At 37.1% G+C, this 24,632-nt stretch overlaps 1 protein-coding gene across 4 annotated transcripts in view; it reads left to right on the top strand.

Annotated features, from left to right (window-relative positions):
* The first annotated feature begins 7,893 nt into the window (after positions 1-7,893).
* Positions 7,894-24,632, top strand: part of Tasor2 (transcription activation suppressor family member 2) — a 75,436-nt gene continuing 58,697 nt past the window's right edge. For 3 of the 4 annotated variants that reach the window (XM_046442404.1, XM_046442402.1, XM_046442401.1), the window contains exons 1-2: positions 7,894-8,350; positions 10,177-10,306. Coding sequence is in view for 1 of the 4 variants with exons in the window: in XM_046442403.1 (XP_046298359.1) it covers positions 8,290-8,350 (61 nt within the window). In the remaining 3 variants the exon portion in view is untranslated. The remainder of the gene's footprint in view (positions 8,351-10,176; positions 10,307-24,632) is intronic. The other variant, XM_046442403.1, reaches the window with a different exon arrangement.

The raw sequence follows: 24,632 nt of genomic DNA, 5'->3' as shown, positions 1-24,632 counted from the left end.
CTCCCTTAAGGTTAAACTCCCTTGGCTGCCTCTCTACTTTGTCAGTCACTAGAGTAATTGTGACACCTGGCTTCCGTTACCACCTGCCTCTATTACCTCAGACCCCATCAGACTTATGGATATTAATGAGCAGCTCTGTGACCACCTCTCTTACTGTTAGCACTGAACTACAGAGTCATCACATTTCCCAGGATACTACTGGTGAACTCTTCAATAGTTAGGCCACCACTTTATGCCATGGACAACCCTGAACCTCACATTTCATTTGGAATGTGCTCCTCCTTGCCATCTGGACAGTGAGTGAACCAATCCTCAAATCCTATACAATCTCCTTTCTTCTTAGACCTTTCTTAGATTTGCCTGTATCAGTTCTGGTTCTCTAAAAAAAGAGATAGAAGTGACTTAGTAGGGGAAAATATCTGCAAAGAACAAAGGAAGAGGGAGCAAGCATGAAATGATGAGAAAAATCTTCAGATTGTGGATCAGACCTGATGTCCACATTTCCATTGTGAATGGAAATGGGTGAGAGAAAATTGCATAGTAAGTCTCAGGCTACTGCAAAGTTCTGAGAAAGTCTCAAGTAGACTGATGTAGAACTCTGAGCAAAGGTTCTGCATGAGAAGAGGCCTGCTCTGAGCAAGAATGTCCCAATAGTAGCACACAACCATGCTCAGTCATAGGCTGGGAACAGCCTGAGGAAAGGATGGTCTCAGCATGAAGTTGTGGTAGACTCAACTGAGTGGCAGTTGGTGTCATCTGTGTTTTCCACAGCAGGTTCTCATGAAGGAGATCAGAGAGGGGCATCTCCATGGCCACCACAGGATGTAAAGCCTATGAAAGAAGGGGGAGAAAATAAAACTGAACAGGAAGAGATCTGCAAGGCAATAGGATCTCTGCAACAAATTAGGGGAACCCCACTTTGTGGAAGAAATGGATAGCCCCCCGCCCCAAGCCACCACCTTATTCAATCATCAGTAAGAGACTGCCCCCAAGAAGAGCATGATTTCTGTTCAAGAACTGAGGCAACTTCTGAAGGAGCTAATGGCTGGGACATCAGTTAACTATAGTCCTTGCACCTGGACAGCAAGTTCTTCAAGGGGGCCCGAGCATTCTATTCCCAACTGGTAGGAGTGATTCTGAAACTCACTACAGTCCACAGACAGTCAAGAACCACCACTTTTAGGCCACCTACTTACCCACTAGCCTTGCCATTAATTTCAATAATAAGTAATAATTACATGTAGGTCATATTTTTGTTATTGAGGTCATTTTTTTTTGGTGGTTGTACTTTGCTTATTTTGTGTTATCTACTTATGTTCTTGTAGACATTTCTCTGCATTTGACCAAGTGGTTGTTCTTTCCTTTCAATACTATTCTTTCCTTCCTCCACATTACTGTAGTGTAACACAATATCTAAGTTAACTTTGAGGAGGGAAATTTTATTTGGGGTTCTTGGTTTCAGAGATCCCAGTCCACAGTCAGCCAAGTCATTGCTCTGGGCCAAGAGTGAGGCAGGACATCACAGCCAAAGGGTGCAATAGAGGAAAGCAACTCACCTCGTAGTGGCCAGGAAGCAGAGAAAGAGAAGTGGGTGAGGAGCCAGAGGAAACAAGCACTCTTCCAGGGAATGTGACCCCCCACCTCCAACCATATCCTACCTGCCTACAGTTACCACTCAGTCCATTAAATTACTATGGACTCATTCAATTATAGCTCTTACAATTCATATCATTTCACCCCCAATGTTCCTGCATTAACAAAGGAGCTTTTAAGAGGGGATATCTTATATTCAAACAACAATACTAAGTTTTGTAATTTGGGCAATGGGTTACTCTTAAAAGAGGTATTATTCATTTCCTTCTTATTATTTACTAAAAATGACTTATCCAGCTGGGTGCAGTGGTGCACACCTGTAATCTCAGCGACTGCAGGATCCAAGGCAGGTGGATTGCAAGTTTGAGGCCAACCTAAGCAACTTAGCAAAGCCCTAAGCAACTTAGTGAGACCTTGTCTCAAAATTTAAATTAAAAAAAAGGGGGGGTGGTGGCTGGGGATGTGACTCAGTGGTTAAGCACCCTGGGATTTAGTCTCCAGCAACACCTCTCAAATTACTTAATCCATTTTACTCTACTTCCATTTTCATACTTACACATCTTTTGTACCTCATCTCCTAATATAGCTCTGTGTTGGTATGTGTCTGTTTTGTTATAGAATTTGAAGTTATATTTTATATATACAGAGAAAAAGTCAGCAAATATCGACTCCATGGAAAACAAAAAATTACATAAAAATTGTTTTATTACTTAAGTGTGAATAAAGTTAATATAACTATATTGGGAAAATTGACGAAGGCAAATATATATTTTCAGGGTATTGTCTTAAATACCTCAGTCCTCATTAATTTTATGGAATTTTTATCTAAAATTGAGAAATTGAGTTGCAAAATAAATCATTTTTTTAAAGTATCATTTTCAATTACTTTTTCACTACTTTTTTCAGGAGTGGCGGTGCTGTTCTAGAGTACACCAGAATGAGCTTTGAATTTACATTAGTTTAATTCAAGTGACATACAAAAAGGCAAATCTGTACAGCTCTGTTCTCTTTTCCTTCTTTACTGTGCTATCGTCATACATATTTGTATAAATATATTAACTATTAATGTTACAAAAACAATATATTGTCATAACTATTATTTTACCATCAGTGTTGCTAACCTTAGCCAAATCAAATATAGCTTTGTTCTCACCTACTTCCTTTATTTTGTTACTGGCAAATATTTTACACATATGTAGTTCATTTCCCTGTGAAGCCCAACATTAAGTTATATACATATTATTTTATACGACTGATTTTAAAATCAATTTTATGAAGAAAGAAAGGAGAATATGTATGTTCATGTCTTCATCATTTCATAATCAACTTTATTGGTGCTCTTTGTTTTTCACATGAATTCATATCATTTTCAACCTGAAGAACGTCCTTCAGTATTTCTTTTGTTAAGGCAGGTCTTCTAGCCACATATTTAGTTACTGTTTCTGTTGGGACAATCTTTAATTCTCCTTCATTTTGAAACATAGCTTTGTGGAATATAGGACCCTTGATTGACAGTTTTTTCTCTTGAGCCTTTGGAATATGTCATCCCACTAGCTAGAAGCTTCTGTTGTTACTGCTGCTAAGGTAGCTATTAATCTTATTGGAATTCCCTTGTAAGTTACGACTCATTTTTCTTTTGCTGCTTCCATATTTTTTTTTTTTGTACCAGGATTGAACGCACTAATTAACCACGGAGTCACATTCCCAGCCCTTTTTTGTATTTTATTTAGAGACAGGGTCTCATTGAGTTGCTTAGGGCCTTGCCAAATTGCTGAAGCTGGCTTTGAACTCTCAATCCTCCTGCCTCAGCCTCCCCAGCCATTGGGATTACAGGCATGTGCCACTGGATCCAGTTTATTTTTGTTTTTGATTTTCAACATTTTTATTATGAGTTCTCTGTTTGTGAGTGTTTACCCTGTCTGAAGGTTGTTGAGCTTTCTGGGTGTGTAGGTTGTTTTTTTAATAAATTAAGGAAGTTTTCAACCTTTTTTTCCCTTATCTTCTTTTTGGTATTACTATTATTCCATATTTCTCTGAGGCTTCGTTCACTTTTCTTAATTATTTTTTTATCTGTTATCCAGCTTATATAATCTTTATTGATGTATGCTCAAGTTCACTAGTTCTTTCTTCAAACAGTTCAAATCAACTGTTCAATCCCCTAGTATTCTTTTTTTTAATTTTTAGATTTGTTCTAATTAGTTACAGTGGAATGCATTTTGACACATTGTACAATTTCTCCTTCCTCGGACTGTACATGGTTCAGAGTCACACTGATAGTGTAATCATACATGTATATAGGGTGACAATGTCCATCTCATTTCAACATCCTTTCCATCCCCACACTTCCTCCCCTCCCCTCACTCTCCCCTGCACAATCCAAAGTTCCTTCATTATTATATTATGAAGTCCATGTTTTCCATTAGGTTTTGAATTTTTCTCCTTAGTAATTGTTCTATTTGATGCAACAGTTATCGTATATCTTCCTTTACTTATATTAATCATGTTTTTCTTTAGTTTGGTGAGCATATTTATGTTTACTTTAGTCCTTTTCTGTTAAATCTGGCAACTGGTCACATTTATAGGTACTTTCTATTGGTTAGCTTTCCCCCAGTGTAGGAGCTAATAGTTTCTTGTTTCTTTGCATGCATCATAATTCCTGATTGGAAACTGGGGACTTTAATAAATTGTGTGTGTACTACCCCACACACATAGTGTTAATTTTCTGATGTCACTCCTTAGGGAGACAATCACCCAAGTATGACAGTAGAAGTGGGAGGCACTCTTCCTCTGAAAATAGGTATCATCTATAGCTCTACATCTATTAAAATTAAAATCTGTATTTAAAAACCTTCCTAGAGCCAGGAGCTGTGGCACACACTTGCAAACCCAGCAGTTCAGAAGGGTGAGGCAGGAGGATCGTAGGTTCCAAGCCAAGTCTCTGCAACTTAGTGGGACACTGTCTCAGAAAATAAAAAGGGCTGGAGATGTGACTCAGTGGTTAAGTGCCCCTGGGTTCAATCGCTGGTACAAAACAAAAACAAAAACAAAACAAAAAACATCTTTCCTATAAAGAAAAATAAAAGCCCTGATGGTTTTGCTGATTAATTCTAGAAATGCTACTAATTCAAAGTACTTTGGAAACTCATTGCATGAAATCAGAGTTATCTTGATACCCAAGTCAAAGATATTATAGGAAAAACAATACACATTTCAATAGCCTCATGAACATAAGAGCCAGAGTCCTTAACAAAATATTAGTAATTCATTTCCAGTAATATTATAAAGAGGATAATGTATTCTGACTAAATTAGGTTTGTCCCAGGAACTCAATGTGGAAAACCAATCAATGTACAGTTCACCACATTAATGAGCTATATAAAATGGGATATATATCCAATTATAAAACACATGATAATCACATACATATATTATATCATCTTGATACAAAGAAAGCATTTGACAAAATTCAACAACCATTTATGAAAACTAGGAATAAAAGGGAAATTTCTAATTTAAGAAAAGGGTGTACAAAATATCAAAACTAACATTATAAATGCTTTTCTTTTAGATGAGGGTCAAAGCAAGGATGTTTGATCCTACTTGCATTAGAAGAGCTTAAATAATGTAAGAAGGGGAAAAAACCTAGACTGGAAAAAAAGAAATGAAGCCAGTTTCATTTGCAGAAAATATATGTCTTAAAAGAGTTTGTCTTAAAAGAGTTTTCATTCGAAAACACACAATAGCTACTAGATATATTAAATGAGTTTAGCAAGTTGTAAGATACAAGATTAACACTGGAAAATCCATTGTGTTTATATATACTAACATCAAATTTAGGGGGCTGGGTTTTGGGCTCAGTGCTAGTTTTTTTTTAATATTTATTTATTTTTTTTTAGTTTTCTGCGGACACAACATCTTTGTATGTGGTACTGAGGATCGAACCTGGGCCGCACGCATGCCAGGCGAGCACGCTACGGCTTGAGCCACATCCCCAGCCCAGATATTTTTATTTTTTGAAACAGGGTCTCACTAAGTTGCTTAGGGCCTAAATTGCTGAGGATGGCCTCAAACTTGCAATCCTCCTGCCTCAGCATCCCAAATTGCTGGGATCAGAGGTGTGCCACACCACATCCAATTCCACATAGCTTTCTTCTGGAGACCTGGGTTGAAGGGGCAACAGCTACATGAGGCCTGTTTTTCTCATGTGAATCACCTGGGGATAAGAGCAGAGGCCAACTACACAAATGCACTTAACACTTTCATGTAATGTCTGCTAATATTCTATCATCCAAAGAACTCACCTAACCAAGGCCAATATCAATGAGGAAAAGAATTTGGCCAATAGTGTGTGTTTGAGGGAAAATATTTGCAAAAACAAAAATCCAAATAATCATGTTTAGCATTCCATTAGTAGGTGAATGCCCAACAGAAATAAGTGCACATGTGCTTTAAAAGATATAAATAAGAATGTTCAATATCAGCATTATTTAAAATATTCAAGAATGGAAACAATCTAAATGTCCATCACAGTGCCATGAGTAAAGAAAATGTGCTACACCCGTAAACACAGCCGTGAAAAATATAAGAACAGAAACACATAAAAATCTAATGAGTCTCATACACATTCAGAAAACTATTCAATTTGTGTTGATTTCAAATCACCAGCAAATACACGATAAAGTTTAAGGAGTCATATTAGATGGCATTTTTTTTTTTTAAGTAAGGAAGAGATCATCAGGTGGAGTCAGAGTAGTGATTAGATTTGGTGGTAGGACAGAGTGGTATCTTGGCCCATTTTCTGTTGCTTTAACAGAATACAACACACTTGAGTCAGTTAAAAACAGGAGAAGCTTATTCTGCTTATGGTTCTGGATGCTGGAAAATCAAAGACTGAGGGGCTGCATCTGGTGAAGCCCTTTATGTTATTACACGGGGGAAGGGACAAGTGGGCACATAGGGAGTGAGAGACCACAGCAGGCATCAGGAACCCATGACTATGATAACTAAACCTCTCCTGCAAAAATCCATACACAAGAAGAATACTAATAAACTTTAAAAAGTTCCACCTCTTCTGCAGGCATGGCACCCACACCTGTAATTCCAGCAGTTTGGGAGGTTGAGTCAGGAGATCCCGGGTTCAAAGCTGCCTTAGCAAAAGTGAGGTGCTAAGCAACTCAATGACAACCTGTCTCTAAATAATATACAAAATAGGGCTGGGGATGTAGCTCTAAGTGGTTGAGTGCCCCTAAGTTCAATCCCTGCTACCCCCAACCCCCCCCCCCCAAAAAAAAAAGTTCTACCTCTTAGTAGTATTGCAATGGCAATTAAATTTCACTAATTCTCAAAGGGAATATTCAAATATTGATTGGGAAACACCAGGGGGAGGGAGCTTCCAGAATATTGGCAAAGTTCCATTTCTTGACTTGGGTGGGGTTTCATGAATATTTGCTTTAAGATAAATCATGAAGCTATACATTCTGGTTCTTTGCATTTTTAATATAATTTCATTCTTTATCTTCTTCAATTAACAAGCTTAATTTCACTTCTCAGAGCCTTTACACTTGCTGTGCCTTCAGGTGTGAAAGCTCTACTTTCAGATCTTCTTAGGATTCACCTGGCCATCTTCATCTTTGATTTTTGAATGGCCCTTTTTCATTGAGACCTGTAGTTCTTCTTCTGCTCTGGCCTCCGTCTTCCAACTCCATCCACCAGCATTGCCAGTTTGTCTTCACGGCATGTATTATAGGAAATTCTACTTTGTTATGGTGTAGGTTTATCTGTTTTTCACCCATCTCTAAATTCGATTATGGCTGCAGGGTCTTTGTCCAGCTTGTTCATGGTTGTTAATTCCAGTGTCTAATGCAGCACCTGGTCACAATAAACAGAGAACTATCCCAAGTGATTAAATCTTTGTATTCCCAAAATGTGTCAATATACTTGGCTCAACAGCACTTAATTTCTCTCAGTGAGGTTTATCTTGGGTAAGGATAGCCCTGAATTAACGTTATTTAAGGTCACCTTAGCTCTCTCCCTATAGATTATGGAGAGCTGTTCTAGGGAACCAGCGCAGAGACCGCGTGTTACATGGATAAGGGCGAGACTTTGGGAAATGTTTTAAGTGGCAGGAGGATCAGGCAGCAAGGAAGGCGAGGTGTAGGCGAACTTCACTGGGCCACTGCTAGTCTCCAGTCGCTTCCCGCCAGCCTCTTCCGCATCCGGCCGGGAGCCAGTCTCGCGAGATGCGAACTCGGCCGTACTAGCCTGAGACTCGCGCCTGCGCAGAGACCAGAAGCGAGCGCCGCGTGGACGCCAATGGCGGCTCGCGCCTGCGTCCTGGTTTCGCCCCATGATTGGTTCCCGTCTTCCAGGGGACCGGCAGTTCAGTTTTCACTTTCTCTCTTTTTCCGCACCCCTCCTCTTTTTCCTTGAGCCACAAGGTTTTACTTCCGGTCGCTGGAGCCCGGCCGTGAGAAAGTCGACGCGGTCCTTCAGGCGGCGGGCGTCCCTGGGCAGGTTGTCGGCTGTGACTCTGAGGGGAGACCCAGGGCGCGGGGCCGGGCGCGACGTGGGGAGCGCGGCGCTCTTCTGACGAGGCGCTGTTTGCGCGAGGGCCGGAGACGGCGCCTGGTTCCGTGCACACTTGCAGGCCAGCTGGCTGCCAGGCCGGGGAAGGAGGAGCGGAGGTGCTGGAAAAGCATGGGAAGAAAAGTGCGCAGTGATCTCAAGTCCTCGGGGGAAGCGGCCGCACCAAGGACAGGTAAACCCTTTTCAGTCTGGGGCGTCCTGGTCGCTCACCTCCGCAGACACCCGGAGAAGAACCGGTCCCGAGGGTGAGCGCACCGCCAGCTGCAGGGCGTGTGCGCCGCGGCCGGGGGCTGCGTCCCCGGGGTTCTGCGATGATGGGCGGCGGGCGCGTTCCTGCCACCTGTTTGCCTTGCGGCGGGTGGGAGGGTTCGGCATTGCTCCGCGTCCTTTCTGCTTGGCCACCTTCCCATGACTGTCCAACCTATGGCCAGTCCCAGTTTCGCCAGCACACACATCTTAACCTTGGCACAGGTCCGTGCAGGGCTTCTAAATTGGTTTCTCCCCCTTTTCAGGCAGAAAGTCTGAAACGGTTTAAACATTTCGTTTGGGTTCGCCTTTCAGAAGGCAGCTGCATCCTCACGAGTAGGACAGTAAGTTCTTGGCTGAAGTGGCCCTCCTTGGGTCTGGACTGCCAGGAAATCGTTTCCTAAGGGTTCGTTATGAAGCCTGCTACTGCAGTTTCTTTCTTCAGAGACCATGGCAGTACGTGACCTCTTTAAAAAAAAAAAAAAAAAAGGGTGCCCATAGGGAAAGTCACTTAAGAACTAGCTGGAATAATGCATAAGGAATGTTCTAAAAGTTGGTCCTTGCAACCCAGCAGTTGGTCTGAAGGCGGCACTAACCAGCACTTTCTGGGAGAACGTGATTGATGAACTTCAAAATTTGAGTCTCAGAATTCTCAAGTTTTTCTTAATTACCACTTGTCTTTTTGAAATTCATGTTTAAACCAGTTTTACCTTTCTTTTTTCTTCCCGTAAGGTAAAATTAGAATGGTAGGGGTTATGAAAATGTGTCTTAAACTTAAGTATTGTGCAAGTACACGATACTACTTTTAATAGCGTTAGTGATTTGAGGCTCCACAGTGTTCCCCTGAGAAAGCATTGTAAAGGGAGGAGTGTATGTGAGAGATAGTCAATATGGTAGAATCTGAGGCTGGTGTAATTCTATCTGGGAGGTTTATAACAAAGCAAATTAACAGTGTAAGAATACTCTTCTCTTGACAACCTGCCTTGTAGAAATGGATAACTGTATATCATATCTCCAATACATCAATAACTAACCAGGCCAGAAAAAATAAAAGGTGACTTAAGTATCCACAATTATTTTAAGGAAGGCACACACAGCATTTGAAATATATTTTCAGGATATTTACCCAAATGTAATTAATGCTCTTTAAAAAGGATATAAATTATGAGCATATCCTGTAACCTAGACATATTTGCTTAAATGAATTAAAATCCACAGAGTACCTAAAATCTTGCCTGAGAATATTTGTTAGATAAATATAGTATGATATAGTTAGTATAATTAGACATTGCATGTATTTTGTTTCTCTGTTAGTGGACATTTATTTTCAAGATTTCTTTGTAACAATGCTGCAGTAATTGGTTTTGGTTGTTTTGATGCTATTATAAACATGCCTCAAGTGATCAGATAGTGTTATAGAGTCCTTATCAGAATGATTTCAAATAATTGTACCCTTTTGAGTTCTCAAAACATGTATTAATCTTCCTGCTAGCTGGCAGTGGATGGTAAAAGTATTTTCTAAATATTTTACCCATTTAATAATTGAAAGAAAATTCTATTTAATTTTTATCTTCTTTGATGAATAAGAAAGTCAAATATTTTTGGCCAGGCCAAAATATCATTTGTGTATGTATTTATTGGGTTTGAACTCTCTTCTTTGAACCATGTACTGTTTTAGTTATTATAGCTTTACAATATATTTTGGTGTTTTCTTTTGAAAAAGCTTTGGGTTCTTTTACATTTTTCTTCCAGATTAAATTTAGAGCCATCTCTTCAAGTTCTATAGAAAATCTTCTTTGGGATGTTGTTTGAGATTGCATTGAATTTTATAGATTAATTTGAGAAGAGACATTCTTTTGAGTTTTTCCTTCTAGGATAATAGGTATGTCTGTTTCTTCTTTAAAAAAAATTTGTTTTGTGTGAAAAATGCTATTAAACATACAGTTTAAAAAAGTACATATCTATATGTTGCTTAATAGAAAACCACAGGTATCTTAGAAACATTTTGTGTCTGTTCTAGGAGGAAATAATTCCTTGCTCCATCACCATGATTATTATCAATTTTATGTTAATTATTCCCTTGTCTTTATTTACAGTTTTATCATGTATATTTTCTTAACATGTTGTTTACTTTCACTTGCTTTTGAACTTTATTTAAATAAAACCATAGTATATGTTCTGTCAGTTATTTTTTATCAAACATTGTTTCTGAAATTCATCCATGTTGAAGCATGTGCCTGTAGTTGAGCAATTCACAAACTTTTGGTCTCAGTATTCCTTTATACTTTAAAACACTATTGAGGATCTGAAAGATCTTTTATTTATTTGGGTAGTATCTGTTGGTAGTTACTACACTAGATGTTAGAACTGACCAATTTAAAATGTATGTATTTGTACCTTTAAAAAATAAGCCCATTACATCCAATATAGATAACATTTTAATGACAACAACCCACCTCCAATATTAGCAATGAATGGCACTGCTTTATATTTTTGCAAATAATTTTAATGTCTCCTAGAATTCTACTTCACATTTTCACATTGAGTCTACTGCAATGTATAGAGAAAAAAGAATAGAGAAAAAGTGGTTGGAAAAGGGAGAGATACTTGAATATCATTTTGAGGTAGTTATGTTCTTTTTGATATTATTTATGTCATTAACAGTTTCTTAAAGGATAGCATCAATGTAGAATGTGGAACAATATTAGTAAACTTCCCTTGCTCTGTGACATTAACATCCATTGGTCTGTATTACACTTTTAGGAAAAATATGCTTTTTCTCCTACTCATTTGTCATTTGGAAAATATTGCCTCACTGAATTTTGCGGCTCTTCTGGTTGACAACACATACCATTGTATAGTATTTGATACAATCACGTATATTAGCATTATCATCATTTTGGGAACCCCTGTTGTAGTTCATTCATTTGCAATGAAATATAATTTGTTGATAAGAATAGTTTGAGGGCTGGGGTTATAGCTTAGCGGTGGAGACCTTGTTTCGCACATGTGGGGCACTAGGTTCAATCCTTAACACCACATAAAAAATAAATAAATAAATAAACAAACAAATAAATAAATTTTTAAAAAAGAATATAGTCTGTATTTATCCATGTTGGTTATTTCCATCATTAAACTGTTATAATTAGTGCTGATGGCTCAAAATGCATATATACAATACTTTTACTCTGGCCCATTAGTAGTGGAATTGCTAGGTCCATTGGAAGACTGTTGGACTTTCTTAGATGCTATGTAACATTTCCAAAATGATGGGGTTTGTTTTTTTTTCTTACATACATGACAATAGTGGAATGCATTATAATCATAATTATCCATTCATAGCACAATTTTTTGTAACCAAAATGGTGGTTTTGATTTATCATCCAGCAGTAGTGAATGAAACCTACCTTTCTCCACATATGGCTTTGTCCAATTTATTGATTTTTGCCAGTGTGGTGGAAGTGAAATAGTACATTGTTTTTACAAACTATTTCCCTGCTTACTTAAACAAATTGAAAATCTTTTCATGTGTTTTTAGTCAACCATATGTTTTCTTTATTTAGTCATGTTTATCCCATTATTTCTTTAGGGTACTTATTTCGTCATACATTAGCTTGTAGGCATTTTTAAAAGTATGTTGGCAAATGTACAAATTGATATATTCTTCCTGTTGCTATCCCATGTTTTTTCTTAATATATTTGGAAAACCTCCATAAATAAGAATATAGAAAACATTATATAGCACAGGAAAACAATTTTCCATTCTGTGGCTGTACCAGCTTTTTTTTTTTTTTTTTTTAAATCAGGGTACTTAACCACTAAGCTACATCCCCAGCTTTTTTTGAGAAAAGATCTCACTAAGTTGCTTTCGGCCTTGCTAAGTTGCTGAGACTGGCTTTTAACTTGTTATTCTCCTGCCTCAGTTTCCAGAGCCACTAGGATTACAGGCATGTGCCACTGGGCCTGGCTGTACCAGTATTTTTTTGTTTTAGCTAGTCTGTAATAAATGGATTATTGAGTTATATCTAGTATTTTGCTGTTTGTTGGAGTGTAATGTATTTTAATATGCTTCAGAAACTAGTCTTGATAATTAAGTGAGTTGCCAAGTACCTTTTCTCTGGTTTTTTTTTTTTTTTTTTTTTTTTAGTAAGCAAGTTCTTAATAAGTTGAATTTATCAATATTTTTTCTTGTAAAGGTTCTCTTCTATATTTTCTTCAAAACCTCTTAGAGATTATTTCACATTTATATACTTGGAATTGTTATTTGTGAACATTGTTGGGTATAGATACAATTTTACTTTATTCTCATGTAGATAACCAATTGTGGAATTTGCCATTGAACTCACTTGAGCCTAAAGTATTGTTGGTGGCAGATGTTTAAATAATAATTCAATTTTTTTAGTGGTTATCAGATTACTCAGTTTTTTTTTTAAATTATGTCAAGTGTAGTAAATCAACTTTTCTAGGACTTTTGTCTATTTTGTTCAGATTTTAGTACATATCATCAGGGTTGTTGTAAGTGCCAAACTTACAACAGTGCCATCTTACAGTAGTATGATAACTTTAATTCTTATACCAAGGAGTGGTATAGCTGGGTTATATAGTGGTCATACATTTAATGTCTAAAAAACATGTAATACCTGTTTTTTTTTTTTTTTTTTAAACCACTGAGCTACACCCTCAGCCCTTTATCTTTTATTTTGAGATAAGGTCTTCCTAAGTTGCTGAGGCTGACCTTGAATTTGCCACAGCCTCCAGAGCCTCTGGGATTACAGGCATGCACCTCCATGGCCAACTCTTTATTTATTTATTTTAAAAATACCTTTATTTTATTTATTTATTTTTATGTAGTGCTGAAGATCAAATCCAGGGCTTGCGTGTGCTAGGCAAGTGCTCTACTACTGAGCCACAACCCCAGCCCCCATGCGCTTTTAAATTTTTTATATTAATTATTTATGATGCTACTCTCCATTTGTTTTCCGTTTTCTTTTTTCTTCTTTTGGTACAGGGGATTTAACCCAAGGGGCCTCACCACTGAGTCACATCCCTAGCCCTTTTAATTATTCATTCATTTGGGTGCCAGGAATTGAACTTGGGCACTCTACCACCTAGCTACATCCCCAGTCCTATTTTGTATTTTATTTAGCAATAGGGTCTCACTGAGTTGCTTAGGGCCTCAATAAGTTGCTGAGACTGGCTTTGAACTCAAAATCCTCCTGTTTTGGCCTCCTCAGCTGCTGAGGTTACAGGTATGTGCCACTGTGCCTAGCTCCTTTTATTTTTTGAGACACAATCTTACTAAGTTGCTTAGGGCCTTGCTAAGCCCATTTCTTTTTGTTCATTTTGCCTGTAGTTTATTTTCAATGATCCATATGGTTTTTATTTTAATTTTTTTTTTAGTTGTAGATGGACACAATACCTTTATTTTATTTATTTATTTTTATGTGGTGCTGAGGATAGAACCCAGTGCCTCACACATGTTAGGCAAGCATTGTAGAATGCTACAACCCCAGTCTCTGAGCCATATGTTTTATGTTCATTTTTCATTTATTAAATTATTTTGCCGTAACTATAGGTTTTTTTTGTTTTGTTTTTTGGTATCGGGGATTGAACTTTGGTACTGGGGATTGAACTCAACCACTGAGCCACATCCCCAGTCCTATTTTGTATTTTATTTAGAGACAGGGTCTCATTGAGTTGTTTAATGCTTCACTTTTGCTGAGGGTGACTTTGAACTTATCCTCCTATCTCGGCCTCCCAAGCAGCTGGGATTATAGGCATGTGCCACCACGCCTGGCTTAGATTTTTATATAATTGTGTATTTTAGATAAGTCTCTTTTAAGGAATTGAAATTTTTTTAAATGCAGTTCTAAAATATCTTTAGGTAGGACATTATGGCCTATTTGCATTTAATGCAGTGGCTCTTATTTTGTATTTTATTTGCTCTATTCTATATTTCTTGTCTCTCGTTTTTATTCATATTGATATAATATATTTTATCATTCCTTTTTTGTCTACTAACTTGAAAATTATATTTCATATTTTTCCTAGAAATATGCATCCTTGACTTTACAAAGTCTAAAGTTAACTGAAATCTTTATCTTTCTTAGAGCTTAACTTCATTCAACCTCTTTATGATTTATGTCACTTTTATTCTGTATTTGAATTATTATTTCTATATTTTTTATTTGTGCATTATAGTTATACATAATGGCAGGATTTGTTGTTACACATTTATGCATGCATACAATGTAACAATACAATTAAGCCAGTGTCATTTCTCAGTATTTCTCCCTCCTTTCCCTTCTCCCTCCTCTGCCCGTTTCTTCTATTCTAATCATTTCCCTTTGATTCTCATGAGCCCCACCCCACTTATACACATACTTCCTTCTTTTCCTTTTCTCTCTCTAGCTTTTACATGCAAGAGAAAACATGTGACCCTTGATCTTCTGAGTTTGGCTTACTTTGCTTAACATAATGGTCTCAAGTTTCATTCACATTTTTGGAAATGACAATTGTATTTTTTCCTTTATGGCTGAATAAAAGTCCATTGGAGATGTGCCCCATTTTTGTTTATTCATTCATTCATTCATTCTTTGATGAACACTTCTGTTAATTCCATAGTTTGGCTATTATGAATTGTGCTGCTATAAACATAGGTATGCATGTGTTGCTATAGGATAAATACCAGGGAATGTGTAGCTGGGTCATTTGGTGGTTACATTCCTAGTCTTTTTGTGTGTGTGTGTGTGTGTGTGTACCCAGGATTGAACTCAGGGCACCCAACCACTGAGCCACATCCCCAGCCCCCCAACCTTTGTATTTTATTTAGAAACAGGGTCTCACCGAATTGCTTAGTGCCTCCGTTCCTGAGTGTGGCTTGGAACCCGCAATCCTCCTGCCTCAGCCTCCTGATCCACTGAGATTAGAGCCCTGTGCCACCTCGCCCAGCATCATTCCTAGTCTTTTGAGGAAACTCCATACTGATTTCCATAGTGGTTGTACTAATTTACAATCCTGTCGAGTGTAAAAGTGTTCCTTTTTCTCCACATCCTCTCCAACGTTCATTATTGTTTTATTCTTGATGGCTGCTGCCATTTGAGTGGAAGAAGGTGAAATCTCAGTGTAGTTTTGATTTGCATTTTCCTAATTGCTAATGATGTTGAATATTTTTTCATGTATTTGTTGTACACTTGTATTTCTTCTTTTGATAAGTCCCTGTTTAGTTCCTTCACCCACTTATTAATTGGGTTTGGTCTTAAGTTTTTTTGAGTTTTTTTTTTTTTAATATATTCTGGATGTTAATCCTAGGAGCTAGCAAACATTTTCTCTCATTCTGAAAGTACTCTCTTAACATTCTTAATTGTTTTGCTGTGCGTAACCTTTTTTTTTTTTTTCCCCCCCCTGGTACCAGGGATTGAACTCAGGGCCTCTCAACCACTGAGCCACATCCCTAACCCTGTTTTGTGTTTTATGTAGAGACAGGGACTCACCGAGTTGCTTAGTGCCTTGCTGTTTCTGAGGCTGGCCTTGAACTTGCAATCCTCCTATCTAAGCCTCCCTAGCTGCTGGGATTACAGGCATGGGTCACCACACCTGGCCAGAAACTTTTAAATTTGATGCCATCCCATTTATTAACTCTTGGCATTACTTCTTGAGCTTTATGAGCCTATTAAGAAAGTTGTGCCTGTATGTTGGAATGTTGACCAAACACTCTTCTTCTAGGAGTTGCATAGTTTCTGATCTAATTCCTCCATCTTTGGTGCATTTTGAGTTTTGTGTAGGGTGAAATATAAGGGTCTAGTCTCATTTTATTATGTGTGGATAACCAGTTTCATATTTGAAGTCTTTTAAAAAATTATATCCAGATAGATGGCAACCTACATTAGTTTTTTGTTGTAAGACAATACTTGAGAAAAACAACTTAAAAGTTGGAAAGATTTATTTTGGTACATGTTTTTGGAGGAGTCAGTAAATGGTTGGTTGGCCCTATTGCTGTGGCTCTGTGGTAAGGCAGAACATCATGGCAAGTGAATGTGGTGGAGCATGGCTACTCACCTCATGGCAGCCAGGAGGAAAGGGTTGGAGACAAGATATAGTTCCCAAGGACATACCCCTAAGTACATGTTTTCTCCAACTGGATTCTACCTCTTACACTTTCTTCCACCTACTAATAGTCCTTTCAGCCATGAATCCCTCAGTGGATTAACCTATTCAAGAGGTCAGAGTTGTAATGATCCAGTCTGTTCCCAAGGCCCACCTCTGACATTTGTTGCATTGGGGAGCAAGCCTTCAGCACATGAGCCTTTGGGAGACTTTCCAGATCTAGACCATAAGCAGAATCTGCATTTTAGAATTGCATTTTATAGCCAGTGCTTATTTATATTTCCCACATTTTTACTACTTTCTCCATTATTAATTGCTTCTTTTCTTTTATTCTCTCTGGAACTGTTTTCTTTTTGCCTTCCTTCTGTATATCCTGCGGCAGAAAGGCTTTCGTTGAAGGTCTGTTGATGATGAACTCTCTGTTTTTGTTCACCTTTTATTTCACTGTCAATCTTGAAAAATGTGTTTGCTGAATATGGAAGTTTAGGTGTGAGGCTCTTCTTTCAGAATGCTGGAGATTTCATTCTTGTCTTTGGCTTCTAATATTGCTGTAAAGTTACCTCTTGTCAGTTTCTTTTTTGTGGACTGCTGTTGATATTTTTCTTTTTGTCTTTACCTTTCTGCCATTTTGCTCACCGATGTCTGTCTGTCTTATGCCAACACCATTTAGAAGTTTGATTTATTTAATATAGACCAAAATAAGTTTCATACTAATTAAAGGGTAAGCATTTTTAAGTGAAAGTATACTCTAAAAACTGACATAAAATACAATTTAATATTAAGGTTTTTTAAAAAATATTTTTTTAGTTGTTGATGGACCTTTATTTTATTTATTTATATGTGGTGCTGAGACTCGAAACCAGTGCCTCACACATACTAGGCAAGTGCTTTATACTGAGCTACAATCCCAGCCCCTAATTAAGGTTCTTTTTTCTTTTCCTTTTTTTTTTCCCCTAATTAAGGTTTTAATGGAAAGAAGGAAGTGACTTCTAAACCCAGAAACTATAGAGAAAATAATATAAACATTGATGGATTTGACATCTGTTTAGTGTTGTTATAATCCATCTCTTTATTGTAATTATTAATGCATATTAATTGTACAGATTAATGGGTTTCAGTGTGACATGCATATTTCTGTACTTATTTTGTTTAAGCTTTTGTTTGGCTTCTTAAGCATGTAAATTGGAAGTAATTTTTAAATGGTTATAGGCCACTAATAAATCTTAAAAGTGTGAATTTCCATTGTGTATTGTGTTTATCTCATTGCATTAAGATAAATGTTTTATTGCCTACATAGTAAATATTTTTCTTACATATACAGGGAAAAGATTTGTAAAATACCAAAGGCAGTTTGCACCAATGTGTTTGAAAACTATATAAATTTCATCTACCAATATTGTTCTAAATGGAAGAAACATCTGAATAAACCAATAATGATGAAAAAAAAACAAGAGACTAGTCATAGCTCTACTCCCTCTTATAACCTCTTTGTTCCAAATATTTTTTTCTTTTTTCCATAATTATAATTGCTAAAATATTACATATTTCATTACTAGTTTTTTCAAAGAACCAGATTTTGCTTGCATTGATTTATTAGATTGGATTTTTATTTTTAAATTGGCTTCTTTTTTAAAAATTATTGCTTTTCTCATAAAAAATGTGTCTGGAGTATACTTTCTGTTTTTCCCTAGTTAGATTTAATAACTTTTAATTGGAGAATTCAATCTCTTGCTAATAATCTATTTTCTGTACTTGGCTTGGTGAAAATAGACCCCATTTAGAACCTTTGTACACCTGCTTCCTCATTAGAAGGAATATTTAAGACCAATTCCTGAGGCCTCTTTTGTTCAGTTGAGGCACCTCCTTCATCCCTGTGGAAATCTCCTACTTCTTTATGCCCAGGACTTTTGGGGATGGGATATAATAGTCTAGAGAATCCCAAAGTGGTCTTAATGTAACTGTTACTGAGAGAAATTTTTTCTTAGGATCTTTTTGTAAGAGGGATAGTCCACTCAACTATATCTTATTAAAGGTTTATAGTTTAATATTGAAGCACAAATTCATAAACCTAGTTTGATATGGAAAAAGAACAATGACCATTTAACTTTATATAGAAGTCAAAAAGGTCACTGTACAAGCTTTGGAATGATTCTAATAAAATTACATAATCTCCCATATAAAAAGTGTGGAGTTTGAAGAATTGTTTGACCTTTTTATACAAGCATATCAAGGAAAAAAAATTTTTTTTCAGTACTGGGGAATGAACCAGTATATATGAATGAACCAGCCACCCAGCTATATTCCCAGCCCTTTTTATTTTATTTTGAGACAGGGTCTCACTAAATTGCCCAGGTTGGCCTAGAACTTGTTATCCTCCTTGCTATGGCCTCCCAACTAGCTGGCGTTACAGGCATGTGCCTCTGTACCCAGCAAGAATAAATTATTATCGTGTGTGAGTGTGGTGCTAAAGATTGAACCCAGAGCTTCAAATGCGCTAGGAAAATACTCTGCCACTGAGCTACAGCCCCAGCCCCAAGAGTAAAATTTTTGATAGGTATAAGATTATAGCCATCAGTCTGATAATCAAACTTTTTAGAGTATTTTGAATTTTGAGAATGTTAAAACATTCAAAAAATGTTTTAATTAAACCCTAGGGTAGGAAAACTGCAATTAAATGAAAAAGTCAAGAGTACATAGATAAAATTCATTTTACTCAATGAATATTATCTGAATTTTTTTTTTTAAAGCAGTTTCTTTCCACCAGTTAAACTAAAATACCCTAAGTAAATGTGCTATTTTAAATAGCACATAATTGCTGGGCTGGAGGTTGAGGCAATGTTGTATACAACACAATTATGGTAATGATATTTGCTCTACTAATTGATTACATCTAGGAAATGTATATAGACTTCTTGGTTACTTAGTTTAAGCACAATGTTAATGACTAGGAAGTGAAGACATCCTTAGATCAAGGCCAAGTACTTCACTTTCCACACCCATTGTATTTTATTTTTGGTGTGTTTGTTAGGGCTGCATAGTTTAGTGGAAGGGAGGAGCTCCCATCCCTAATTTCAGATGCTGTTAACATCTATCTCTTAAGGATGCGTGAAGCATTCAAAATCATATTCAATGGAGTTTTTTTTTGTTTTGTTTTTTAAATAAAACCCGTGAGACCATATGCAGCAAGGCTGTATAAACCGACAGTGGAACAGTGATTTTGAGGTCACTGTACTGAAAAGAACACAGACTTCAGAATCAACCCTGGATTTGCTGGGTGCCTGCAGGCAGGACACTCAGGAAAGCTGGACCCTGGAATGCTCTCTGTAAAACCTCAAGGAAACTGCCCTCCCAGAGCGGCCCTAGGGATACCCGAGAAGTTTAGGGCTGACACCAGCCTGTGGCCCCCACGCGAGACAGGGACTTGCGCTGGAGGCGGGCAGGGGCATTGACTTTTAAAAGGCGCGGGTCATGGCCTCACCTTCGGTGTGGCTGTCCTGCCTGGCACACTGGCCTGGGTGGGCGGGAGGGGCCGCCGCCTCAGCTGCAGGGCAAGTTGCTGACTTACCGTGGCCTGCGTGGAGGCTTGTCCTAAGGCCTGGGTGCGAGGGAGCCAGAGTTCATCTTCAGGAGAGGGTAGCCAGTGAAGCCTGGGCAGGGCCACACGGGAGGCAGGTCTCCGCTGCCCAGACGCCGCCCAGACGAGGTTTGGTAGCTAGGGTTTGTTTGGGAGTTGAAGGTGTGTAAAGTGCCTCTACTGCTGGTCCTCACTGGGTGGTGCGGTGGTGGTAGGCTACAAGGAGGACCGCATAGTGTGTATGTAGACCTCCCTCCGGTAGTTATGGCCTCCCAAGTGGACTTTGCACTTCAAATAATAGCAAGACGTACCTCAGAGTTTAATCTGCTATGTTAAATCTTGACTTCAGAAAATATTTAGATTTTTTTTTTGTACGTGGGAGAATTTCTTAAATGAATTTTAAAATTACTATCAAATCGTGCATTTCTCATTTAAAGCTTTTTTAATATAATTGCTTTGTATGAGTCTGTTTTTTTAACTTTGTGAGAAGTACTATTTCTGTTTACTTTTTTGTCATTTATGGAAGTTGTACCTTGCTGCTACTTAAGAGCTGTGCTCACAAAATGAAAATAGCCTTATTTCTCACAAATTATATTTATGTTTATGTTTATTTAAAATCTTAGGTAATACTTAAGCTATAAAAATAAAGCAATAAAGGACTTGGCCCACCCAAAGATAACTTTGTATTTTATTATCTGCAGTGGTGGTACTAAGGGACTTCGGTGAACAAGACGCAGTATTTGTCTTCTTGGATGTTACATTGTAGAGGGGAAGATAGATTGATTAAAAAAATTGCATGTTATAATGAGTGCATTAAACAAAATACTTACTTTAGTTGGGGTGATCATAGTAAGTCAGGGGAATGTGTGACAAGGTGAGGTATGAGAAATAAGCAGGAACCAATTTATACTTGCCCATGGCAGGAAGCACATGTGTTCTGAGGGCAGTGAGAGGCAGAGGGTTTTGTTTTGGTACCAGAGAGTGAACCCCAGGGGTGCTTAACCACTAAGCTATATCCCCAGCACTCTTTATTTTTTATTTTGAGACAGGGTCTTTAGGTTGGCCTTAAACTTGTGATCCTTTTGCCTTACCTTCCAGAGTTGCTGGGATTACAGGGGCCTCGCTAGGCAAATGGTTTTAAGTAGAGAAATAATGTGATCTGGGAAACTAGCTGATTAATTCGTTAAATATTTATTGAATCCTTATTGTGTACCAGGCACTGTTCCAAGTACTGAGAATACAGCATTGAAAAGGGACAACAGCCTGTATTTTTGAACCTAATAATCTAGTGGTGGGAAGATAGTCAGATAAAAATATCTGTTATTGATGTGTGTTACGCAGAAGGTGACCATTATTATAATTGTGGTATGTGTTAAAAGGGTTGGTATAGGTACACAATGCTTCTCTTTTGTAATCTGCTTTTCTTTCCACTGAAAAATTTATTGTAGGACATTTTTCTGTGTTATTAAGTAAGCAGATTTCTAAGATTAGTAGAAATTAATATACACAAAAAATGCTGTGCAGCAATAAAACTTTACATATGAAAAAGCTTCTGCTGGGAAATAATTGTATATTAATTTCTTTTTGACCTGGCAGCTTGTAGCTCTTCTCCTTCATTTCACACTGCAATAGCTCTTTTGTGGTTTTTACTTAGTTTTAAGTATGGTTAGTTAAGTTTATTGATTTACTATTTAGTGAACCATTTCTCTTATTCCTAGAATTTTTTTTAAAAAATATTTTTTTAGTTGTAGTTGACACAATATCTTTTTATGTGGTGCTGAGGATCAAACCCAGTGCCTCAAAAATGCGAGGCGGGCACTCCACCATTGAGCTATAGCCCCAGCCCTCTTAGAATGTTTTGTCAGTCAGGTTTTAGCATTAGAATTTGACTGCTTTGTGAAAAGAATTGAGAAGCTTTATTTCCAAATTCTAGAACAGATTATTTATCATAAACATTATTCTTGCATTCACTTAACAAATACATATTTATTAAATATCCATTATGTGCTAGCATTAAACTAAATACTACATAATCCATGGCAAACAAAACACATGATTTCTGTTGTCACAGGCTTTCACTTGTAAGGAAGAAGACATTAGTTGTTTATGTATATATTAATCAGCTTTTCATCATAGTGACCAAAATACCTGACAAGAACAACTTAGAGGGCGAAAGTTTATTTTGGGCTCGGGGTTTCAGACATTCAGTCCCTGGTCTGCAGATTCTTGCTCAGGGCCTGAGGTGATGCAGAATATCATGGTGAAAGGGCGTGGGTTAGGAAGGCTGTCAGCTCTTAGCAGCTGGAAACCGAAAGAGGAAAGGAGAGAAAGAAATTGTATGAGTGTGTACCAGAAGCTGGGGACAAAATATGACCCAAGGGCATACCCCTATTGATCTGCTTCCTTCAGCCATGCCCCACTTGCTCACAGTTACCATCCAGTAGTACATTCAGATTACTGACCCATCAAATGACTTAGTCCATGATGAGTTTACAGCTCTCATAAAAATCTAATCATCTCACCTCTGAGCATTACTGTATTATCTAACACATGAGCTTTTCAGGGACATTAAAGATCCAAACATAACATTATAAATTATAATAATAAATATTATAATAAATTATAATATTATGAAAAAGGCAATGTACTTTGAGAGAATATCATCAAAGATTTACTTTAGATTAATTATACTTTTTGTTGTAGTTTTTTATTACATATGCAATACATTTTAATTCATTTAAAGTTAATTATATATCTGCTAAAGATATGGTATGTAACTAGGCCAATGGTAGATACATAAGAAAATAAAATTGAAATAAAATTATATAAGTTGAAATATAAAATGATGACAAAATAATAATTAGCATAGTAGATGGTTATGTATGTTTATGCATATTTATTTGAATATGTTCAATTGAGGATTGAACATACTAGGAAAGAACATACTGAGCTATATTCCTAGGCTCCTATATTTTTTAATTCAAAAAATTAAAAGACTTAGGTTAAGTAGGCACTTCTGTTTTGACATGTCCAATTATATACCCCTTTGGAAATCTTTCTCTGATTATAGTAAAAGAATGAATATATAAATGCACATAAATTCAAGAGGGAGAGCAAGGAAAAAGTATGTGAATTCAATAGTTGCTAAACTAGGAAGGAGCTGGGCAAATATGATTTGAAGAATTAGAGACTAGAAAGACTAAACAGAGGTATGCCAACAAGAAGCAAGCTGATTCTCGCCATGTAATCTTTTGGAAAAGGCTCAACTGGAGGCACAAAATACTTTTCAAGGCAGGAATACAGGGGTGGAAATAGAAGAATTGGTTCTTGGTCTGAAGTAACATCGATGACCTAGTTCTCTTTCTCCACTGCCATACACCCAGAAGGTTGAAAAGCTGAAGTGGAGGTGAAGCATATAAATGGCACTTAGGAATAAGTAAAAATCTCCATGCCGAACAGTGAAAATCTGCAACTGTCTTTTGCTAAGTGGCTCCCAGAACTAATAGTCAAGCTTATGTGCCCCTAAATAAAATATTAAAGGATTATTTTCTGGGGAAACTGACTAGCCCACGGCAAAATATTTAATAGCTGTGGACTGTAGAAATCATCTGATTCAACAGGTAGGTTCCCCCATCAGATCACCTTGAGGTAAGAGATGATGATGGACAAGAAACACTGTCAAGCACCACAACTTTCAGGCAGCTTTTAATGTCTCACACCTAAACAGAAATGTACAGCCAAGATTTACCAGTCCTTCAATAAAAGTTTCTAACTAAAGAGGTCAAATAGGAAATAAACAAGTAGAAAAGAAAAAGAGTTTGATAGAAATAGTTTTACTGACGGGAACCAAAGAAACTTCAACAAAATATAGTATCTTTAGAAGAGATTACACTTATGAAAGATGAAGAGGTTCTGATTTTAAAAGAAATTATTCAGAAAACGAGAAATTAGAAGAAAAAAATTTTTTAAAAGTTTAGTTTGAGATTTTAGATAATAAGGTTGTTCTATCACCCCAGAAAGTTTTCTTGTGCTTACCCACTTGCATCAGTTTTATATCCCTGTCCTTGCCATAGGCAACCACTGGTACCATTTTTTAAAAAAATTTTTTTAGTTGTTGATTGACCTTTATTTACTTAATTACATGTGGTGCTGGGAATTGAACCCAGTGCCTCACACATGCTAGGCAAGTATTCTACCACTGAGCCACAACCTCAGTCCCCACTGGTACCATTTTTATTTCTATAGATTAATTTTACAGGTTTTAGAACTTTGTATAAATGGAATTCTGTATAAATGGAATTCTATAGTGTATAGTCTTTGTGTCTGAATTCTTTTGCTCAGTATAATGTTTCTGAGACTCATGCTTTATCAGAAGTTTTTTTCTTTATTGCTTAATAGTGTTATGTTATATGAATATACCATAGTTTATCCACAAAAAGGACTGCAAATGAAGTTCAGCACAACATCATACCTAGTAGTCCAAAACTGAAAAACTGCTGTTCCATTTGTTCCTTGTTGCCAATGTTTG

This window comes from Marmota monax, unplaced genomic scaffold (genome assembly GCF_021218885.2).
Source record: "Marmota monax isolate L192 unplaced genomic scaffold, Marmota_monax_Labrador192_F-V1.1 WCK01_AAM20220418_F8-fsc00072, whole genome shotgun sequence".
NCBI classification, from domain to species: domain Eukaryota; kingdom Metazoa; phylum Chordata; class Mammalia; order Rodentia; family Sciuridae; genus Marmota; species Marmota monax.
The sequence above is the reverse complement of the archived record's forward strand: the minus strand, read 5'-3'. Positions and strand labels throughout refer to the sequence as shown.